Source organism: Panthera onca, chromosome D4 (genome assembly GCF_046562875.1).
Source record: "Panthera onca isolate mPanOnc1 chromosome D4, mPanOnc1 haplotype 2, whole genome shotgun sequence".
Classification (NCBI taxonomy): Eukaryota; Metazoa; Chordata; class Mammalia; order Carnivora; family Felidae; genus Panthera; species Panthera onca.
In genome coordinates, this window is record NC_138351.1 from 91,807,768 (window position 1) to 91,829,208 (window position 21,441).

At 63.4% G+C, this 21,441-nt stretch overlaps 1 protein-coding gene across 2 annotated transcripts in view; it reads right to left on the reverse strand.

Annotated features, from left to right (window-relative positions):
- Nucleotides 1–21,441, reverse strand: part of COL5A1 (collagen type V alpha 1 chain) — a 149,120-nt gene that overhangs the window by 19,971 nt on the left and 107,708 nt on the right. For both annotated transcript variants that reach the window (XM_078436289.2, XM_078436288.2), the window contains exons 33-54: nucleotides 19,925–19,969; nucleotides 19,745–19,798; nucleotides 18,716–18,760; nucleotides 18,221–18,274; nucleotides 17,212–17,265; nucleotides 14,254–14,307; nucleotides 13,446–13,553; nucleotides 12,001–12,090; nucleotides 11,851–11,904; nucleotides 10,422–10,529; nucleotides 8,273–8,380; nucleotides 7,312–7,365; nucleotides 6,375–6,428; nucleotides 6,178–6,285; nucleotides 4,902–4,955; nucleotides 4,690–4,797; nucleotides 3,554–3,607; nucleotides 2,691–2,798; nucleotides 2,026–2,079; nucleotides 1,714–1,767; nucleotides 720–773; nucleotides 37–90 (exon numbers count right to left, since the gene is read on the reverse strand). In XM_078436289.2, the coding sequence (XP_078292415.1) occupies nucleotides 37–90; nucleotides 720–773; nucleotides 1,714–1,767; nucleotides 2,026–2,079; nucleotides 2,691–2,798; nucleotides 3,554–3,607; nucleotides 4,690–4,797; nucleotides 4,902–4,955; nucleotides 6,178–6,285; nucleotides 6,375–6,428; nucleotides 7,312–7,365; nucleotides 8,273–8,380; nucleotides 10,422–10,529; nucleotides 11,851–11,904; nucleotides 12,001–12,090; nucleotides 13,446–13,553; nucleotides 14,254–14,307; nucleotides 17,212–17,265; nucleotides 18,221–18,274; nucleotides 18,716–18,760; nucleotides 19,745–19,798; nucleotides 19,925–19,969 (1,530 nt within the window). The remainder of the gene's footprint in view (nucleotides 1–36; nucleotides 91–719; nucleotides 774–1,713; nucleotides 1,768–2,025; nucleotides 2,080–2,690; nucleotides 2,799–3,553; nucleotides 3,608–4,689; nucleotides 4,798–4,901; nucleotides 4,956–6,177; nucleotides 6,286–6,374; nucleotides 6,429–7,311; nucleotides 7,366–8,272; nucleotides 8,381–10,421; nucleotides 10,530–11,850; nucleotides 11,905–12,000; nucleotides 12,091–13,445; nucleotides 13,554–14,253; nucleotides 14,308–17,211; nucleotides 17,266–18,220; nucleotides 18,275–18,715; nucleotides 18,761–19,744; nucleotides 19,799–19,924; nucleotides 19,970–21,441) is intronic.

A 21,441-nucleotide genomic window follows, 5' to 3' on the forward strand; every position in this document is an offset into this window, starting at 1 on the left:
GCTCGACAGTCACGGCTGAGCAGAGAAGCACATTACCTTGGCTCCCTTCTCTCCCTGTCTGCCTTCGGGGCCTGCGGGGCCGGGGGGGCCCTGGAACAGAGCAAGGGAACAGCGTGTGAGAAGCTGCCTGAAGAAGCCAGAGCCATGAGGTCTGTGTCTGCAGGGAGATGGGCCGGGGGGCGGGGGCAGGGGAGGGGGGCTCCCGGGCCGCTGGCCAGCATGGATAAGGCCCCCCGGAATGAGTCCCAGTGGTCTCAGTTCTGGAAAAGGCCTCCGGGTCAGTCTGGGGAGGCCTCTGGCAGCCCGCAGTGCTGGGGCCCCTTTCCCGCTCACACACCAGGCAGGCCAGTCTACCACAGCACCCCCCCAGACGCTAAGTATTCAACGTGCAGAGAAAGGCTCGTTTCGCCCGCTCTGACTTTTGAGAGAGGTCTGATGCAGGGGGCGAGGCCCTCTCCGGCTTCGTGGGTGTCTTTCCCCCCATGACGGGCACCACCGATGGCATCAGCACTTGGCCTCCCCCAAAAGCACGGGGCGACCGACCTAGCAGGTCTGAGGTTTGATGACACGGCGAGGCTGGAGAGCACGCCTCAACCGGAAGCAGATGCCCGGCGAGGGCCGCCTAGCGGACGCGGGGCCAGGCGGAAGGGCGGAGGGGAGGGGCGGGCCTCACGCAGAAATCTCGCAGGCAGGGGCGACGTACAGGATTATTTATTTACCCTTTTTCCTGGAGGCCCAGACGGTCCCGGTTCACCAGTAGGGCCCGGGGATCCCTGGGGTCAGAGAAAGAACACAGAATTTGGGAATCAGGGTCGGTCAGACGGACGCCTGGCACGAAGTTCTCAGCGTGTGCGCCCCGTCCTCGGCCGACCCCGAGGCTGCCTTTCTCTTCCTCTGGAGCTGCCACAAGTCCCAGGTGAAGTCATCCCGCACCGGGGCTCCAGCAGCAGCGGGACTGGGAACCCTGGCTCGCGGCCACGGTTCTGCCACATTTTCAACCAGCACTTTCCCACCGCATAGCAATTACTCTGGATGCCCAGCGACCGTCCACACCACCCCTTGCCCACATCCCCGGCGACAGGAGTGGACCCCGAGGCACGGGGAGGACAAGGGTGGCCCCGAGTCCCAGCCCCAGGAGCAGGGGAACTCGGGCATCTCCGGGGCTTTGTTTGCTGCTCGTCTCACACGGGCGACGCCAGCCCGTGCCCGAGGGTCGAAGTGCCCAGCAGCAACCTGCCTCGTTGGTGCAGGGTGGGGGTGAGGGAAATCGGTGAGGACTCTGGGGCTGTCCCCGAGGAAGGGGAGGCCCACTGGGGTCGGTTCCAAACCGGGCACACGTGCCTGGAAGCGATGTTTCAGAAACTCAGCGTCGGGGATAAGAGGCAAGTCTAGTGTGATCCCAGCCCAGGGGGCTGACCCGGGCAGAGCCCTTTGGGGGAGAGGCACCAATTAGGCAGAAGTAAGGCCATCCTGACATTCACGGGTGGGCTTGTGGTGGGCAGGGGCTCCCCGGTGACAAGTGACAAATCAGTAGTACAGCTGTCCCCAGCTTCCAGCAGAGCCCTGCAGGGATCTCGCTGGTAAGAATGGCTCCTACGAGGGAACTGGGCTCGGCTTTTTCTCAGAAAGGAACAGAGCAAGTCGCAAATCCCAAGAGCGCCCGACACCCTCCACCAGGTAGCCGGGGTCCCTGGAGGTCACGAGTGGACTCACCGTTTGCCCAGCCTCACCGTCGTCCCCTTTGTCACCAGGGGGGCCATCTTGACCCTGAGGGGATAAAAGCAAGTTCCTCCTGTCTCCCGAGTCACACGCCAATGCCCACCGTGTCCCCAGTCCCTTCCCGAGAACCCAACCCTCTCTGGGCGGCCAAGCGGGAACTCCTAAGCACCACAGCCTGGAGGCCACGTGGGAGAGCACCGTGTCCCAAGGAGGATTCACAGAAGACAACCAGGAAGGCAAAACCCGGATGGCAAAGGCAGGGGGAGGGCTGGCGGGGGTGGGGGCTCTGTGGCCTTGAACACCTACCGCGGGGCCAGGCTCTCCGGGGGGACCAGGATCTCCAGGAAAGCCGACAGGGCCCTGAAACAGACAGAGAGGCACGTCGGGGCCCCGAGCAACCGGGGGGCTGCCGCCGCATCCCCAGGACCCCCGCCTCACCCAGCCCCTGCAATGCCCTCTGTGCGACACCAGGAGTGCGCCCACGGCCCGGAAGCTCCCCGGAGACCACCTCATCCCAGCCACACCCCACGCGGGCAACGAAGGCTCAGCGCTCCGCTTTCGGGGCACACGGAGGAGGGCAGGCGCCGTGCCTGTGATTCCGCTCCTGGGGCTCCAGGCTGAGACCAGGCCCAGACCTTCAGGCTTCTAGAACAGGCTAGTAGAAGTCCCTTCTGAGACGAAGTGGGACAGGCCACGGGCAGGTGGCATCCGCGTAGACCGCTGCTCCTGCAGCCCATTTAGCAAGCTTCCCGGGCTGGGCACATGAGGCCCGGAAGCCCCCCGCCCCACCCCTCCTCTTCCTCACCTCCACATCTCCGGCCCAGCAGCTGGTGTGAAAGCCTCTACGCTTTACAAACGTTACCCCAAGACCCATAGTGGTCGGGAGCTTTAGTGTGCCAGCAGAGAATGAGAAAAGCCGGGGCCCGGAGGTCGCCAGCTTTGGGGCGCCCTGGCATCTCGGAGTTACTCACGGGGCTGCCTTTGGGACCGTCGTCCCCAGGAGGGCCTTTGGGTCCAGGGGGTCCAGCTGCACCAGAAGGGCCCGACTCGCCCTTCTCGCCCCTTTCTCCTTTGGGTCCCTGGAGGGAAAGGCCAGCGTCGGTGCCCTCGGAGCCGGCCCCGGTTTCGCAGAGTGCCGTGCTGGCCTCAGGCGAACCCCCTTGTTTGCACGGGAAAGCGAGTGCCCTCGGGGTGGGGGGGGTGACACGCTGGGCCCAGTGGGTCCCTGAAGCTGCTCGTGCTCCCCGGCCCTTGGTGGCCCCCGGCGATGGCCTGGCCCCGCTGGCATTCCAAGGTGGGCCTGATGGGCCCACCGGCTTTCTGGGGCCCCTGGAGGGGACCTTTGGCTTCCAGGTGGGAGGGGCTGTGGGGGCCCAGGACACCCGCCCACTCCCCCGTGTGCAGGTGGAGGCGGAAGCGAGAGGCCAGGAGACCCCCGTCCACCAGCCGCCTTCTGTGCCCAAGAGCCTCCCCCAGGCCGTCCTGGAAAGAACGCCCGTCTGACCTGCGAAGGTCAGAACATTCCAGTCTGGGCTGATGAGAGGACAACTGCCCCCATGTTTGTGGCAGCCCACGAGCAGGTCTGGATCACCGCAGACGGCGGAGGGACTTACGGCCTTCGCTCGCGGGTGTTCACCGCCAACGTGTTCACACACACGCGCGCGTGCGTGCACGGGCAGGCTCGCACACACGCGCGCCCTCTTGGTACGGTAACCCCACGGAGGTAAGCGTGAGGGGAAACACGGCTCCCGTCGCATGGACGGGACAACTGGGGCAGACTGTGAGCTTCCCACCCAGCAGGGGCCCGTGGTCGGGGCCCCCCCAGCCCACTCACCGGAGGGCCCCCCTCTCCAGGCAGGCCAGGCTCTCCGGCTTCGCCAGGCTCACCCTAAGGAGGAAACGCGACACGGTTACGGTGGCACCGAGAACAGGGGCCCCGGCTCCGAGCACTTAGCAGACCCTCACTGCCGTCGGGCAGGTGGGGGCCCGGGGCGAGCGAGCAGCCAGCGCACTCTGACGGCGTGTGGGGTTGGAGGGCAGACGCGTCCCTGTCAGGGCGTGTGTTGACTTTGGTACTCGCAGGCCGTGACGCTCACACAGAGGAGGGGACCAGAGCAGGCTGGGCGTCACAGATGGCGCTCGGGTGAGCTCTGGGGGACGACGAAGAGAAGGCAGTGGGAGGGACAGGGGACGGCGCAGGGGGGAAGGGCCGGGCCCAGGCAGCGAATACACAGCACCACAGGCTCAGAGGGTGCAGCCGCCCTGGGCGGAGGTGGGCGCGCTGGGAGGGAGACGCCTCCGAGCGGAGGCAGCGCATCATTAGTTCAGGGGCTTTAGCAGGAGATGCTTCTCTGTTAAGGTTCGTATCGTAAAAAATGGGCAGTGACGGAGAACTTCTTTCAGTTTAACGGGCTGATGTCGGAAAGTTCTGGAAATGGTGTCCAGGGACTGCAAATGGACAGGAGCACGTTGGTCTCGTCCCTTTTATCCCGAGGAAGTAGGGCAAGGGCTTTCGCAGTGGAGCAAGGTCACGGGCACCGTGTGGAGTCCTGCTCGCGCACACGGTGCACACACAGAGCCCGCCCTGCTCACGGAGGCATCCCCAGGGCCCACGCCCTGCAACTCATCCGATCAGATGAGGGGGACCCCAGGCTGTGAAGCAGGGACGGTAAACGCGGACACGCCCGCACTGCCAGGAACAGACAAGACCCATCAGAGCCGGATCTGGGAGGGGGCTGGGCCTCCCTGCTGGTTGTAGCGCTTGGAAATTCTGCAAACGGCCGCCGGGAACAGGGGTCAGAGCCCCCAGCAACACGGCACAGATCTGCCGAGCGTCGAGGTGCGTCTGACGGGAACGACCCAGCAACGCCCCGCACGCCCGTATCCGCAGCTGGACACACGCACACGCACACGCACGCACACGCACGCGCACGCACATCGGCCGCCAGAACAGCGAGGGGCGTGAGTCACCTTCTCTCCCACCGCACCGGGATTGCCTATGCCACCGGGAGGCCCTTGTGGCCCGTCAGCGCCTGGAGCTCCAGAGGGTCCTCGGGGGCCGGGGGGGCCCGGGGGTCCCTAGGGGAAGGAGAACCAGTGAGCAGAGACAAAATGCAAACTGTGACGGAAACGGAAACGAGCCGCCACGCCCGGCCGGGTCGGTGCATCCTGGTCGCGCTTACCATCTGACCCACGTCCCCAGTCTCGCCCTTCTCTCCGGGAGGTCCCGGCAGACCCTGGGGACAGGAACACGGCAGAAACTTAGCAGGTCGGTGTCGCGCTACCCCAATACCCACGAGGCCTTCACGGTCTCCCCACCACCGCGCCAAGCAAGCATCCAAGAGCCTCAGAATGTGCTTCTGAGCGTATAGCCAAATGCGAGGCCACCCCCATGACGCCAGGTCTCGGAATTAGCCGGAGGAAATCGTGAGAGAGTACTTGGAGATTTATGGACCAAGGCGCTTGCCACACTGTCCCATTAAACAGTAAAACCTAATGAGCCAACAGCAGGGAAATGTCGGAATAAATTATGTCGCCACCATATGCTGGCAGTGACTAAAAATCACGTTTTCAAAATAATTAAAAAGGGACACGTCTAAAGAATGCTTAGTAACCCCGAACACAACGCGTAAAGCGAAACGCAAGGAGCTACGCTCAAACTTTCCGTACGCCCCGCGTGATTCCGGTTTTGCAAAAGCTGAAGGAGATCACACACGTGCGTGTGTGCGTGTGAATCCACGGAGGTAAGACGCGCCCGGGCGTTTAAAGCCATCGGTCCTGAGTCGTACGTTTGCCGGGCACTCTTTTCATCTACAATTGTTACAGCGGGTCAATCATTTCCACCATCTCTGCAACGAGTGCAGGAACCCACACCGCTGGTCAAGAGAAGCAAATACGGACACGTCTGCGGTCGCGGGGATTTGCGTTGTTTCCAATTAATGAGGAAGCCCCGGGAGGCCCACAGAGCCTGGTCTTAGATTCCCCATTCTTAAAATGTCAGGAGGAGAGGGGTGGGGGAGGGGAGAGGAGAGGGGAAGGAGGGCGGAGGAGACGAGAGGGGAGAGGGAATCAGGACGGGGAGAAGGGACAGGAAGGAAAGGGAAGGGGTAGGGGAGGGAAGGTGAGAGGAGGGGGGAGGGAGGAGGGGAGGGACTAGGGGAGGGGAGACAGGGTAGGGGAGGAAGGGGAGAGGGGAGGGGAAGGGGAGGGGAGAGGGGGAAGGGAGGGGGGAGGGGAGGGGAGTGGAGGGGAGAGGGGGAGGGGAGGGACTAGGGGAGGGAAGACAGGGTAGGGGAGGAAGAGGGGAGGGGAAGGGAAGGGGAGGGGACAGGGGGAGGGGAGGGGAGGGGAGAGGGGGAGGGGAGGGGAGAGGAGGGGGACGGGAGGGGCTGGCACCGCAAAGATGAGGGCCCTTCAGAAGGAGACCACCGCCCTTGCACAAACCCTGTGGTTAGTTACCTGCAGCCCCACTGGCCCGGGGGGCCCAGGAAATCCTCTTGGACCTTCGTCACCTTTCTGCCCAAAAAGGCCCTGCTGGCCGCGAGGGCCCGGCTCGCCGTCGGCTCCCTGCGGGGGGGACGATGGAGCCGGGGGTGAGGAGCCGCTGCCGGTACCCCGCCGGCTCGAGGGGCTCGGGATTAAGCACGGATACTCACGGAGGGGCCTGGCTGTCCGATGGGGCCCTGAGGACCGGTGGGCCCAGGCGGACCCTGGAGGGAGAGGACAGAGACACGGCTGCTTTCCCGGGGCCAGAGCGGAGGCCGACGTGGAGGGCCGGTCGGGGCAGAGACCGCGGTCCGAGGCCGTCAGCTCGGCCCCCACGCGTGGCCGTCGGTGGAAGGATGCCGGCCTGGCAGCAGGGGCGTGTTGTCGCGGGCGGTGCTGGCGGCCGCCGTGCATCATCTGAGCTCCCACCACACGCCCAGACGCGGGCCCCGGAGGCCCTGCGTTAAGCACACGATGGGCGCCACGCCGCCCCCCACACAGGGCCAGGACCCGGCTCCAGAGCGCGAGGCTGGCGGTGCGTCCCCAGACACAGCCCACTGTCGGCCCCGGGAGCGAGGGAGAGAGGAAGGCAAGGGAAGCAGCACCGGGCGGCGGCCCCCACGGGCACACGGTCACTGACCGCCTGGGGACACCAACCCCCCTGAAAAGGCCCAGCCGCTCAGCAGAGTGGACAGGTGTGACCCGTACCAGGAAGGAGCTGGCCCCGAGTGACACTGTTTTTCAAGAAGACACTAGGGCCCCTGAGCAGACCGAGCAAAGGAAAAAGGGGCAAAACAAAGAGGGCAGCGGTCAGGGTGCCCGAAGGGCGGCCGTGACCCAGGCCTGCAGAGCCGAAAGCCTCGAGGACCAAACGCTCCGCTGGCCTTACTTCCCAAAACCCGTGAACGCCTCCCGCTTGTCTGTTCACAAGGGACTCACTCAGGGACATACGTACGTGCACGCACAGACACACACATGCCCGTGTGCACATGTGTGCACGCACGCCACCCACACGCGGGTTCCAGCAGCCGTGTCCTGCTCTGGGCTGCTGACGCTGCCGCGTTAAGGACGGCGTAAACGCCAGCAGGGAGCGCGGGGTCCCCCTACCTGCTCGCCCTTGTCCCCCTTGCTCCCCTTCTGTCCAGGCTCCCCGATCTCTCCCTGCGGAAAGACCAGGAAGATCTGTTAGCCCCGACCCCTCTGCATGTTATCTGCTCCCCATAATTATTTTTTCCTAGAGATGAAGAATCATCTCCTCTCTGGGGGGGGGGGGGGGGGGCGGATAACTTTCCAAGGAAGAGACATTTCCGCAGATTAATTGATTTCCCTTCTAATACAATACTGGATGGGACGCGGCCTCGATCTCACACGGTACAGGATTTTAGTGGATTTTAAAACGTGGTGAGAATCACGGTGGAAATATTTACTTTGTCAAATTGGGAGGCATAGCAATGCAGGAACAGAGACATCGGTTACCGGGCTCCAGAGGGATTATGAAAGTGCCCAGCGTCCCTGTCATACAGAGCTGTCCCCCGCGCTGAGAGGCGGAGTCATCTGCGCACAGGTGACGAAGTCGGAAATGTCACCCGAGTTATCATAAATGGAAAGTCAAGCCAAAGAGCGAGATTCCACCGTCTTCATTAAACGAGGGGTGAAATATCAGCTCCGGAAGTAACAGCGGTAGAATCATCAAGCACACTCTTAATGAACGGGGGCCTTGATGATTCAAGCGACTACACTTAAAAATAGACACCGAGTAAAATCTCGTCATGTCGGGCTCTGCACATGCAGCACCGACGTGATGCACGGGGGAGCGGGGAGGATCTCTCCTCGCTCAGGAGGCTGGCAGCGAACGTCCCCGAAACGGCAGAACCGCACGGGAGGAAAGCAGTTTCAAAGCCCCCCGAGCACTCCAGAGATCTCATTCGTCACCGCGCTATTTGGGAGCTTTTCCGAAATCCTGCACCGACGCCGAGCGAGCGGGGGCGGGGGCCGCTGTGCCCCCCGCACCGGCAGTCTGGGCTGCGGGTCGTCCGCGGGCAGGGGCACTTGTCCCAACTCTTCTTACCTTGTCTCCATCTTCTCCGGGGGGGCCCACGGGGCCAGCTGGACCGGGGAGCCCCACGGGGCCCTGGAGGCCATCTCGGCCAGCTGGGCCTTGGGGACCCTTCTCACCCTGAAGAGGAGAGGAGACCCCCGGTCAAACACGGCTCCGTCGTGGGACCATCCTGCCACCAGCTCATCAGCCCAGAGGAGGAGGCCCCCGGGTGGGGAGTGGGCAGTTCCGGGCCTCGCCAGTCCCGACGGGTTTCAGCCAGCTTCGCCGAGGATCACTCTGAGCCCGGCCCCCGGCCACTCACATCCCGCACACCGCCGCCTTTCCGAAGAAGGGCTCCTCTTTTACAAATGGGGAAACCGAGGCACAGTTTGTGAGCGGTGCCGCCCAAAGTCAAAGCCAACCAGCCGGATTCCGGAGGCTGTGTGCGGAATCACGGATTCTAGGGGCCAGGAGGGCCTGAGCCCTGGCCACCACCAATGTTCTTACCATTTTAATTCTCGGCCAACACCTCCCCCACCAAACGGGCGCGTACGCACACAGGCATCTCTCTTCTCTCGTGATTCTGATTCACTTCCCTCGCAACTGCCCCTAGAAATCTCAAACGTCCTTACTAAGTCCTTGCTTTGCTTGGGTCACCGTATTACTCTGTGGGCGCAGACCGAGGGGGTGTGTGCTGGGGAGGGGGACACGGGAGAGAAAAATGTGTGCTCAGTGTCCAGATCCACGTGCGGCCAGCACCTACTCGGACCCCACTGCCCCATCTCGACCTCTCCGGCTTGCACAGCTCCCTCCCTGCCCCTCAGTTTAGTTCCTGCCAATATAGCCTTCGACCCTAGGTGAGCCAGAAGCGGCCCAGGCCGGCTGTGGCTTGCCTGGAGCCTTCCCGTGTGACACCACTGGTCAGGCGGGCAGTGCTGGGGGACACCTGGCCTCCTCCTCTCCCTGGGGCTCTTCGGGGAGAACGACAAGCTCTGCACTCCTGGGAGGTTTCTGCTTAAGTATTTACTCTCTTCAGGCAACGAACTCAACCGTCTCCAACCACAACTGTGCTCTACACGCATTCAATGCACCACAGAAGGCGGGTTTCTGGCTCCGAGTTCGGCTGGAACTCTGATGGCCTCAGTGGAAACGATGAGATGCCATCAGAGCCGACACCACACCGAACGGATGTTTGCCGGGGCAGGCGCTCCCTGCGTGGTATCGCGCTCGGCCGGGAAGGGAACCGGGCCCTTGCCACCCACGAACCGCCGCCAAGCGCGGAACGCACGAGGAAGGTCTTTCTAACAGACATCCGTCAGTGCGGGCGTCCCAACTCTGTCGGGGATGGTCCATGAGCACGTCTGCCCTTCCCTCCCGGAGCCCTGCTCATTCTGACACCTAAATTCCAAAGGGAAGTTTGAGCTGAAATTTGTCCCCGGGACCGACTGAATGCGGGGCAGGTGGGGGTTTGCAAAGTCACAGTGGACACCAAATACGGTCGGGGTGGGGGCACATCAGGGCAGCAAGGGGCATTCTGTGGTTACTCCGGGAAAGGTGCTTGGCGGAGGGCGGCCAGTGGCTTCCCGGGAGGTCTACACATGAAGGGACCCGTTAATCTCCTTCCTGGAAACCAAGGCTGGGGCAGGAGGCCTCACGAAGCCTCCACGCTGGGCTGGGCCACACTCGGGGTCACTGACAGCCGGCTGTCGGGGGTCCAGGGAGAAGTTTCTCTTCTTGGCACACGCCTCCCCGCCCCAGGCCAGGGGAGGGGGCTCCCATCCCAAACACCCATCCTTCTCCCACAAAGACCAGCCTGGCTCGGGTGACTGGGACCCGGCCACACACGGAGCCCAGAGCCCGGCCGAGACCAAGGCTGAGGCCACACTGGGACACACACGGTCCCCAGCCCCTCCCTCTGTGTGCACGGGCTGGGGCACAGCCGCGCAGGTGAGCTCCCCGGCACCCTCTGGCTCAGGTGACTCTGAAAGAAGCCAGCCAGCGCTGGGAACCCATCCTTGGACCTCAGTCAGGACGCTGGGGACACACCCACTTTCCTGGGGGACAAGCACACCCCCCACCCACCTCCCCACCTCCCGGCTCCCGCAAGCCCCTGGGGCACGCCCGTGGCAGGGATGGGGCTTGGCCGGCAGGGCCCCTGCGCCCCCGAGGCGGTACTTACGGGAGCTCCTTTCTCCCCAGCCGGCCCTGGAGGTCCTTGGGGCCCGGGTCTCCCTGGGATTCCGATGGGCCCAGCAGCACCGGCCGGGCCTCTCTCTCCGGGGGATCCCTGGGGCGGGCAAGAAAATGGTTCATTTCCAAGGCTCCCAAATGCACGGACACAATCTTCCAGAGTGCCACCAAGCCTTATCCCTCCAGAGCCCTCAATAGTTCCAGGGCCCTTCACGGTGCACGCTACTTAGACCAGCGTTCGAGGCTCTGGGTTTCTGGGCCCCTCCTGGCTCCTCCCTTCCCATAATTCCAAGCAGATGCCTGCCTCCTCCCCAGGGTCTGAGAACACATCCTCCTTAAGTGCTTGCCTGGGGCGCCCTCCTGGCCCGGGGCCCCCATCCTCTCCCCCCCCCCCCCGCCCCCCCCCCGCCGAGGTCTGCCTGCCCACATCGGGCTCCCTTTCCATCCCGCTCCCCCATGTCGCATGTTCTATGCTCTATGGAGGATGTTCTGCCCCACTGACCACCCCCCCCCCCCCCCCAGAGCACCGCTGACGGGTGGGAACCGGCCTAATCCTAGGGTCAGCACAGGCAGGCCACCATTGCCCAGGCATTGCTCCGCACCGTCCTTTATCGGAAAGAAAGGTACCATTTTCATTTCCGCCTGGCTTCCCTGAAACGGTCCGTAACTCGGGTGGGGAGAGCTGGGGTTACCGTGTGGTCTGTGCTCGGACCCAGAAGGCGGGGGGGGGGGGGTCCTACAAACCCACATCTGTGCAGCAGAGCTGGGGCCCCGTCCGAAGGGCAGGGGGAGATGCGGCCCCCGTTACACCTCCATGGAGCGCCAGCCGAGAACAGGGGTCTGTGGGCACGCCTCCCGAGGGTGGGCGTGGCCTCGCGCGGCCCCGATTCCCCCAGACCACAGAGGCGGCTCTGGGAACGCTGTGTCCTCAGACCTCTCCTAGCTGGACTCCCAACGTTGGAGGCACCATTCCGGCAACAGACGGCACCTGTGCTGGCTGACCTGTGCGTGGGCAGCCCTGGGGCAGGCGGGCAGCCTGACTCTCCAATCCACACTCAGAGACGGGAGATCTGTGCCCCTTCCCTTCCCTTCCCTCCCCACAGCCCCGGGCCCAGACCTACACTCGGCTCGTCAGCACCTGCCTTGCTCCTCCAAAGGCAGGATGGAGACACGCGGCCCTCCCTCCACACGGCCGAGCTCTCTGCCTGTCCTCACACAGCGTGCCCCCCGCTCGTGATCACCCCGGCTGCCAGCTCGGGACCCGCTGCCCGCCTCCTCCACGTGGCCTGCCCAGGACCCACAGCGGGCCAAGGTCGGTGGGCACGCTCTCCTGGCCCTCGGGGCCGCCCTGTCTGCCTGCCCCCCAGGCTCGGAGGAAGAGGTCGGATAAAGTGTCTGTGCCGGCCAGCCTCACTCACCGCGGGGCCTGGCGGGCCAGGGGGGCCTTCGCTGCCTTTCAGTCCGAGTGCGCCCTGCAAAGCAACGAGAACATGTTCAGGACACTGCGGGGAGAGGGCCCCGGGCTGGGCGGCGTCCAGCTCCATCACCCCGCCCGGCCCCTCACTCACCACTGGACCGGGAAGTCCCCGATCCCCAGGGAAACCACGCAGTCCAGGGGGGCCGTCTTTCCCAGGGAGGCCGGCAGGACCTGGGTCACCCTGAAATCAGAGCCACAGATGAGCTTCTGAGCGATGCCCGGGACCAGGGTGGCTGGGGAGGTGGGGCGAGGCTTCCTCTCCCAGATCCACCAGACTCAAGCCGGAGTGGGGCAGCCCCAGGCACTGGCTCCAGAAGGAGCCTCCGAGGGGCGGCTTGACGTGCTCCCGGGCAGCTCGGTGCACAGGAGCGTGACCGGTGCTCGCGCCTGGTAGGCACTTTCCACGGGCTGGCTCTGCGTGTGGTTTGGGGACAGACTCCACCCCTCTGGGCTCAGGGTGGGTTGAGCGGGAGCCGAGGGCCCCCACGTCTGCCCTTTCCGTACACTTGGGGCTCCTCGTAAAACTGCTCAGGTAAAGGAGCCTGTGGCCAGACCACTGGCCACACATCACCCGAAACAGACCCACCACCCAAGAGACTTGTTCCCAGCCTGAAACCACATTTCCCGAAAAGATAAACCAGCTGAGCGTTTTCCCTGAAGCACATGAAAGCTTTGATATATCTTCCAGAACTTTCTCCAGGGCCCGGCATGGGAGCAGAGGGCATCTCCGACCAGCACGCCCTTGACCCTTCCAAACTAGGACAGCTCTCTCGGTGAGGGGATATGTGCCCACCCACATCTACGCGTGTGTCTACATACGTCACACAGTCACACACACGTGTACGCGTCCTTAAGTGCACACACGTGTATCCCAGCACAGACACGTGCAATTCTTCCAACAACGCTTTACTGGCTCTCCTTCCTTATTCGCGGGTTTACTCTTGCGCCTGTGCTCGCGTGCACGGCTGGGTTTGCTGCGTCCCTCCCTGAAAAGCTGCGAGGGGAGAAGCTCGCCATTTTCAAGCCGATACCCAGGAGTTACGACCACCAACCAGGGGTGCGCCCCGGCTGCGTGGGGAGGCTTCCTGGGGAACAAAGACGGGACCCAGGACCCACGCTAAGAGGCAGGCTAGAAACAAGTCCACTTTCTGTTTTCGTTATTTATCCTTTAGCCTCTTCTGGTGGGAAACTTTTTAACGGGTCACTTTCTGCTAAATCAGTTTCAGACACGAAACGTCAGGGTGGGTTATGTGCGTCTGGGAGCCGGAGTGGCAGCCGGGGGAGGGGAGGTCAGCCGGGCACGGCCCTGGGGCCGAAGGCCAAGGACGGTTTGACCCCCGGCCCCCGCTGCCATCCCCCTCTGCGGCAACACAGCCCAGATCCTCCTTCAGACCAGGCAAAAGTGATCGTCTGGGGAGCCAGCTGGCACGAACAGCACTGGTCTGAGACCCCCCACTCGTTCATCAGAAAACAGCCGGACAGAACAGCGATCCCTCCGCAAAGTCCGGGCCGGCAAGGGAGGCCCGACGAACTCACCTTCGTCCCTTCTTTCCCGGCAAGGCCGGGGAGCCCCTGCTCACCGGGGGGGCCTGGGGGCCCGGGGTGGCCACGCTCGCCCATTGGGCCTGTTTCTCCCGTGGGACCCTGCGGGGAGAGTCCACGTCAGCCCCGAGCATTTTCGAGACACGCCAGGGAGCAACCTTGCCTTCCCAAGCTAAGGACAGCCCTGGGCACGGAATCAGAGGGCCCACTGTGTGCCCTCCAAACCCCACAGTGTTTTGCGAGCGTCCTCCCTCTGGTAAAAGTCCAGGAGGAAACGGACGGGGCAGACAGGGTGGTTGCGTGCCGTGAGGGTGGCCCGGTGGCCATGCGAGAGGTGGGCGGCGTGCCCACATCCCCCGCGGTCCGCGGCCGCAGCGGGTCAATGTCTTATTTCCTGCTGCATCAGGTGGGAACTCGCTGCCCAGTTTTGCTGCTCCAAGCCATCGGTCCTGGCTGCAGGCCACCGTGCGGTGACCCACGGGCCGCGGCGCTGGCCGGAGCCTGGAGGCCCAGGCTGCCGGGGGCTCGGGGGCAGGGAAGAGCGGGCCCGAGCCGGGCCTGGCCCCGGCTGCCCGCGAGCCAGCTCCGTTCCGCCAGCTTGCCTCGTGCTGATTGTTCAACAGACCGTCCCCCGTTCTCCCCATCTGGCTCCCTGTGCGGAGCTCATCTCTGAACGCTAACAAGCCGCGGGACTCGGGATTCTCTGTCAGCAGCACCTACGCCTTCCGAACCCTGGGGCACCTCCCTCCCGTGTGGGTGCCGCGCAGATGGCCAACGAAAGCGGGGGGACGCGGCTGCTTACCTGAGGGCCCACGACGCCCGGGGGCCCTGGGGGGCCGGTCTTGCCTTGGAAACCCTGCGGAGAGAGAGTCACCACGCCGAGATGGCCGAGCGGTTCTCATCAGAAGGCTCGCGCCCCGACCCCCGACCCCGACCCCCGACAGCGAATGTTCCCCACCGCACTTGCGAGGGCCCGTCTCCCCTCTTTCGTCTGTGCGTATATTTCGCGAACACAGTGAGGCCGGAGAGGTTAGCTTCGCTCGCTGCTTTTCCGCCACCGGGCTTTTGTGCCGGGAAACAGATTTTAAAGCCGCCGATCCTGACAGCGTCACTAAGCGTTCACTTTCCCGGCGGACTCGGCACCATTGTTCAGCCTCGGGAAGCTCGACTCGGGAGCTACCTCTGGGCTGTTTCTCATCAGCGACTTTGGGAGATGGTCCCACGTGTGTCGCTAACGCCTCTGCCGAGTGACAGGTGACCTCACCCGCCCCTCGGCATTTGTGGGAACCGGGACAGGGCGGGGGTCTTCGCCGCTTTCGTAACCCGGCAACTCGAACGCGCGGTTAGCCGGGTTCAGGGGGTTCCTCGCCTCTGCCCGCACACGGCTCGTGTGCCACAGCCCCGCCTTCAGTTTGGATGGTGGCTCTGTTACGCGTCCTCCCTTCGAGGAGGCGGCTGCGGCTGCGAAGCAGGGACGCTTCGTTTCCAGGCGCATCTACGGAGCCCTGCACGTGCCAACAAGATGCCCTCTGCAGGTGCCCTGAGACGCTGGCAGGAACGTGCAGCTGTGACGCCCGGGAAGCTGTTAGTGGGAGCTCTAGAATCTGGAGGGGGGCGTCTTAAGCCACAGGGAGACCTGGGGGGCGAGCGGGCTGGCCCGCGTGGCTGATGGGCAAGGGCGGTTCCCTGCCTCACTGCCGGACGGCCGCCGGGCCAGCACCGGAGACTTCACGCTTAGCCGCTGGACCGTGCAGGGCCCACGGCGGATTCAGCGTCTCTGCAAATTCTCGGGGGGCTCTTCTCTTGAGGCCCAAGGGAAGCTGCATGCAGTGCACGGGAATGGCCGTACTTAAGTTTATTTATCTTGCGAGAGAGACGGCATGTGCGTGTGCACGTGAGTGCGAGCGGAGAAAGGGCAGAAAGAAAGGGCGAGACAGAGAGAATCCCAAGCAGACTCCGCGATGTCAGCAGAGCCCCACATGGGGCTCGGACTCGGGAACGGTGAGATCGTGACCTGAGCCGAGATCCAGAATCGGACGTTTAACCGACTGAAGCCCCCAGGCGTCCCGGAAATGGCCATTTTTCAAGCAGAACCTTTGGAGGCAGCGTTTACAGGGTCAGAAACAAGGGGTGGTGGACAGGTCAAGGGCACCCTCACGTGGGGGGCCGTGGCACAAGTGCCAAGTGCAGGCAGGAGCCTGAGTATAAGGCAGGAAAGGCCCGTCCGTTTGCCCCGGGGTCAGGACCATCCCTGGCTGGTCTCGAGCCCCTGGCTGGGACATGAGCTTTGGGCTCACGCTTAGAAGCGATGCCCTTTGCTGCATCCGTTTTCTAAAGAACAAAGTCAACACCCGAGGGAAGACCTTTCTGGAAGGTTTGTCTGGACGCCCCGTGTTGGAGACATCTGTCCTGCCTGAGTCTGGAGACCGGGTGCCCCCCCGCGTCCACGAGGGCAGCCAGGCACGGCACGGGTAGCTGGGAAGCCCCTACCCAGCAAAGACGAGCAGCTTACTTTCCCAGCAAAGACGAGCAGCTTAATTACTCCACCAGCCTCTGTCTGGGGTGAGGCAGAGGCAGAAAGGCACACGCTTGGCAAAACCTTGTGTCTTGTCTCCTCAGAACAGCATTAGAGAAAAACAGGCAAAGCTCAAACGAAATGTTTTAATTTTTCTCTATAAACAAAAGAACGAGGTGACGTGCATTCATCAGCCAGCATGCGCCCCGCAGCAGAACGCCAGGAAGGTGCAATTAAAAGAACCTTTGTCACAATGAACCAGGGGGACAAGGGGATGCTTTTAGCGCAGGCACGGAGGAGATGTTAACGGAGGCATTCAAAGCTTCGTGGGACGCGGGGTTTGCTGTGAGACCCTTTCAGAGGCCCGCGACTACAAAGAAAACTGGCCGCAGAGACAGAGGGGCCGGCTCAGCAGCCTGTGCCGTCTTTCTGGTGACCAGGAGGTCCCCACCCGTCCGAGCCTGGAGCCTCCAGGTCACAGGTGCGCCCACGGCCTCCCGCGGACACGCCCGCCGTGGGCGCGGTGGGCCGGCCTGCAGGGCCAGGAAGGGACCTTATTTCTGAAAGACGCTTTTTCTTCCCACTGAAAACGCCGGGCGCTTTAACCTCCGGCCAACAGCGACGCAGCCTGCACCGGGCTTCTCCAGAGGGAGGTGGGCAGTGCACCCGGGACGGCAGAATCGCTCACCGATCACGAGCCTGGCTGAAAGCCCAAGTTATAACCGGGCGGGCCACCTGCCTCGTTGAAGGGGCCCCGCGTAGCCCCTGCCATCAGCCCCGGGGCCGGGAGGGCCCGCACAGGCAAGGCGCCAGGACGTGTCCCTTCTCTTACTACATCCCAGCGCGAAATGGCAGAATGGCACGGGGTCTTTCCGGCTCGCTTTCTGGCCCGAAGGCGCACACTTCGAGCGTGGCCGCACTCACGATTCCTCACTGAGGAACAGGAGGCTGGGTGCACACGGTTCAGCGTGCGGGTGGCATTTTGTCTGCCATGATGGTTCTGAACGTGACCCTGGACCGAAGTTGCCGGGACACCTTGGGCACCGGCCTTCTGCGCACACAGAGCCACCCCAGGCGCCGCTGGCCTGCATGGGGCCGTCCGCCACCTCAGGGGCCTTCCCGAGGCTGGCCACTTTCTCCCGAGCCCACGGGGCCGAGGAGGCGTGCCCACGGGCGGGCCTGTGGGAGAGGCCGGGCCAGCCTGTGTCCCCGTGTCCCCGTGTCCCCCACGCTGCCAATACTCACGGTCTCTCCTCTCTGTCCAGGGTGTCCCGGGAGCCCGTCCTTGCCCGGAGGGCCCTGAAGGAAGAGGCAAAGGGAAGAAGTTGCATTCAGTTCTGAGAGGCGCGCACCTTTGGGATTTCAGACCAAACCAGGGGACGAACACAGCCACCTTGCTTCAGAGAAAGCTCCTGCGAGGGTCACAGTGACCAAGTGCCACGTGGGGACCCAGCACCTGTGCGTCACCTCCCGAACCTGCACAGCCTTCCCGAGCGCCACACTTCCCCTCCCAGGGGAGAAACTGAGGCAGGGAGAGGTGCAGCCGTGGGACGCACAGGCAGCAGCACGGGGACCCGGGTCCGCCTTGTCCTGGCCGCTGACCCCCAGCATGTCCGTCTGGCGACAGTGCCCACGGTCAGGCATCTTTCCTTCTGGGGTGTAACAGAGTGCACTCTGCCTGTGCTGACTTGGACTGTGCCCCCAAAACACGGGGGGAAGTGCTAGCCGCCCCGCACCTGCGAAGGTGACCTCGTTTGGAAACGGGGGCTTTGCAGACGTCACCGACGCAAGGTCACACTGCACTGGGGTGTTCCCAAAGTCGGTGGCTGGTGTCCTCACAGCAAGACGGGGGCGTGACGACCCGGGGACACCCCCAGAGGAGGTGCCACGTTAGGGTGCAGGCAGAGACCGCGTGAAGGGCGTACAAGCCGCGGACGGCCAGCAACCACGGGAAGCCGGGAGCGGGGTGGGGAGGGGGTGGTCTCTCCCAGAGCCCCCCGGGGAGGAACCGGCCCCGCCAACCCCCGATCTTGGCCTCTTGGCCTCCAGACTGCGAGACAGCACGTTTCTGCTATCTCAAGTGGCCGAGTTGGTGGTAATTTGCAACGGTGGCCCGGGACACTCACACTGGACCCAACTACAAGATCGTGTCCGCCCAAATGGGAGAGAGGTCCGCGCTTCCAAAAAGCGGCTCTCTCCAGTTTCCCCGCCGACGCCCCTCCCACCGGCCCAGCAAGGAAAACACGTTACTCACAGGAGGGCCCTTGGGTCCAGGGAAACCGGTGGGTCCTTGGGGTCCGTTGGGTCCCTGCGGATAGAGAACGGCCAGCTGAGCACAGATGTCCTTTCCCCAGTGCGTGGGGGCCCAGGAGACCCCACCATGGTCCTCCCGAGTCCTTGGTTCTCCGAGCAAAGTCTCTTTGTGCTCCCCCGGACCCTTTCTCCATTTATTCCGGCCCCCCGCCCCCCGCCAACGCAACAAAGGAGGTCAGTCCGGGGAGCTGAGGGGGGCAGCTTGGGGCCGAGGGCCGGGGGAGGGGGCCGCCCGCTTCGACAGGCAAGAGACCTCACTCCCAGCGAAGGCTACCACTGATCCGCTTCGGGATCCTAGGAAAACCCTCTCCTTCGGTAGGACTGGAGACACGCCTCCCTCTCCCCAGCCCACCCCGGGAAGAAACGGGGAGGGACATTTAAGGCAGGCTGCCTCCCCAGAGATGTTGGCAGAGGCCCGCGTGTTCACGGTGCTCACCCGTTCACCCGGAGGGCCAGCGGGGCCGTCGCCTCCAGAGTTGCCCTAGGAAGGGAGGGACACAGAAAAAACAGCTTCACCACGATGATCTTTATTATCACTGCCTGTGACAGAACACTGGCCCGTGACGTCACGGGACGTCAGTCACACACGGCACACGGGCACAGGCACGGGTCACCAGGACTTCCAGGAAAGGGCAGAGGGCGCCAGCCGCCGATCCACGCTCCCAAAGGCCACCTGTCTTGTCATCAGACCCTGAGCTGCTATCCACGGGGCTGTGACATTTCCCCGAGAAGAGCCCCCTGCGGGGGGACAAAGGCCACGCTCCCACCAGGAAGTGTGTCGAAAAGTCACATGGCGATAGGACCCAGGCATCTGCCCCGGGGCCCCCACAAGCGGTGACAACGGCTGTGCCGTGGTATCACTCGCTCGTGCAGGGGAGCGTTAATCCCTGTACGGAAACGTGGGACGCACCGGCACTCAGCGCGGGAGAATGTTCTGTACCCCCCGGTGGACACATCCCACTAGCCGGGGGGCCAGCTCTGCACCCCAGCCGAGCAGAAGGCCCACGTCCCTCGGTGGGAGCGCACTTTGGAATGGCGTCCCGGCCGAACGGGGAGGGCCTGCTTGGCTGTCACACGTTTCCACGCTGAGAAAACGGGAGGAGGGGACGTGAGGGACAGGCTCGGGCTCTCCCTCTGAGGCAGGAGGTAGAAACGGGCCCTCCCCACCAGAACCGGATGGTGGGGTACCCGGATGGCTCAGCACTTGTGCAAAGCCCGGGGGCCCGGTCCCCTAAGGCTGCAGAGGTCCCAGTGTGGGGTGGCCCTTCCCGCCACGGCTCTGTCGGGGCTGAGGCACGTGATGCAACTCAACCTGACCTGTCCGAGGGCTGCTGGCCCGGCTCCTTCTTAAATACCCTCAAGCAAACTTCCTTTTTTTTCTCCCAACAAAAAGGCCACGGATCACCCATAGGTGCTCCACGTGTGGGTGGCGTGGCTGACGCCCCAGAAGTCACTGAAAACCTACCTTGGGGCCGGGCTTCCCAGTGATGCCCCGGGGGCCCCGTTCGCCCCTCGGACCCTGCACGGGGGGGGAGAGAGGAAAGGTGAGCTCGAATCCTCCCAGCTCTGGACACCTCCCTCCCCCTCCCACCGAGCATGCCCCCTGCAATGTGCTCCCGCTTCTGGAAGCCCAGAGGGTGGTTACCGTCGGGCCTCGCTGCCCCCGTGGTCCTGGCTTCCCAGGTGTGCCCTAGAACCAGAGAAAGAAGCGGCTGGTCAGTCACTTGCCAGAGACCCCTGCCTCTCCTGGGTTACGGGGAGAGAGCTCGGAAACAGAAGCCGGGAAGGTCTGCTCTCCTTGTCTGTGCTTCTCCAGGAGATTTTTCAGGCCGAGGGGACTTCACTGCACATTCGATACACAGAGCTTTGTGTTTCCGCACAGGCCTGTAGAAATCCAATTTTCTCCCTGCAGTCTGATGGATGTTTACTGCCCTATCTGGTTTCCTTTCCGCAAGCATCAACACCCCCCACTTCCCCTCCCGCCCGCCCTCTCCCTCCCTTTCTCCATCTCTCTCAGCGGCGGGGGCGAGGGGGATCATTACCGCAACCCCTTTCATACATAATTTACTTTTGCTACAGTTCCGAATATTAGCCATTAAATTTTCAACAGGCTCCACAGTCAAGCAAACTTGCGGCTCCATATATAAATCATACACCCAAAGTCATTGGCTGCTCTTCTCGTAGAACTTAGACTCCTTTTTCTTGGCGGTGTTGTTTTGCATTTTCCAAACCACGGAAAACAGATGCGCCACATTTGTTTTTCTCGGAAGCAGAGCTTGGATAACAGGTAACCGCGGTTCACCCGCAGCGCGTGGAAGCAACGGGCGGACCGCCACCCCGGTGTCCCCACCGCCTCCCGATTCATCTTCCAGAACTTCATTCCGATTTCGAGCGACGAAGCCCAAGACGGAGCTGAGCCGCGAAGGCCACCTGCCGCACCGTCTCTCCCCGGCTTTGACTTGTTCGCTGCTGGAATCAAAACTGCTCTGTGCCGTCTGCCGTCTTGGAGCGAATTTAATACAACGGTTTACGGTGACGAGGTGATTATGTCTCCTTCCAACAATGCACTCTGGTTTCCCTGCTTTAATTACCTGGCGATAGCCTTTGGCTCCAAATAAATATTTGCATACGAACATTAATGCAACATCTGCTTTCTTCGCGCTGTTGGCTTTTACCAGCGTGGACGCCGGGCCAGCCCCGGCTACTTGTTGGCGTCCGTGGGTGCGTCCAGCCGCGCGTCTTCTCCGCCAAGTCCCACACCCGTGAGCCCGGGCACAGAGGGCAGGACCGAGGCTCAGCCCCGGCCTCCCGGGTGAGCCTGCTGCCCAAGGGTTTCCCTGTAAACTGAACCAGAGACGGACGGACGCTGCTCAACAGGAACCGCCCCGTCCACGGTCTGCTTGGTGACTCGCCTGTGAGCGCCTGTCCTCATGTCCTCACGGGGGACGCGCAGACAGTCCCAGAAACGGCCCTGCTCCGGCCGAGAAGCCAAGCACAGGTGCATCTCTGGACTCCGGCCTCCCGGGCCCCTCAGCCACCAGCCCCGCAGAGCCGCCCTCCCGGTCCGCAGATGGCTCAGGAGCGGCGGGAGCAGGCACCACGGAACCCCTGCCTGTGTCCCTCTCCTCCATGATTTCCAACTGGGACTCTCAGGGATGACAT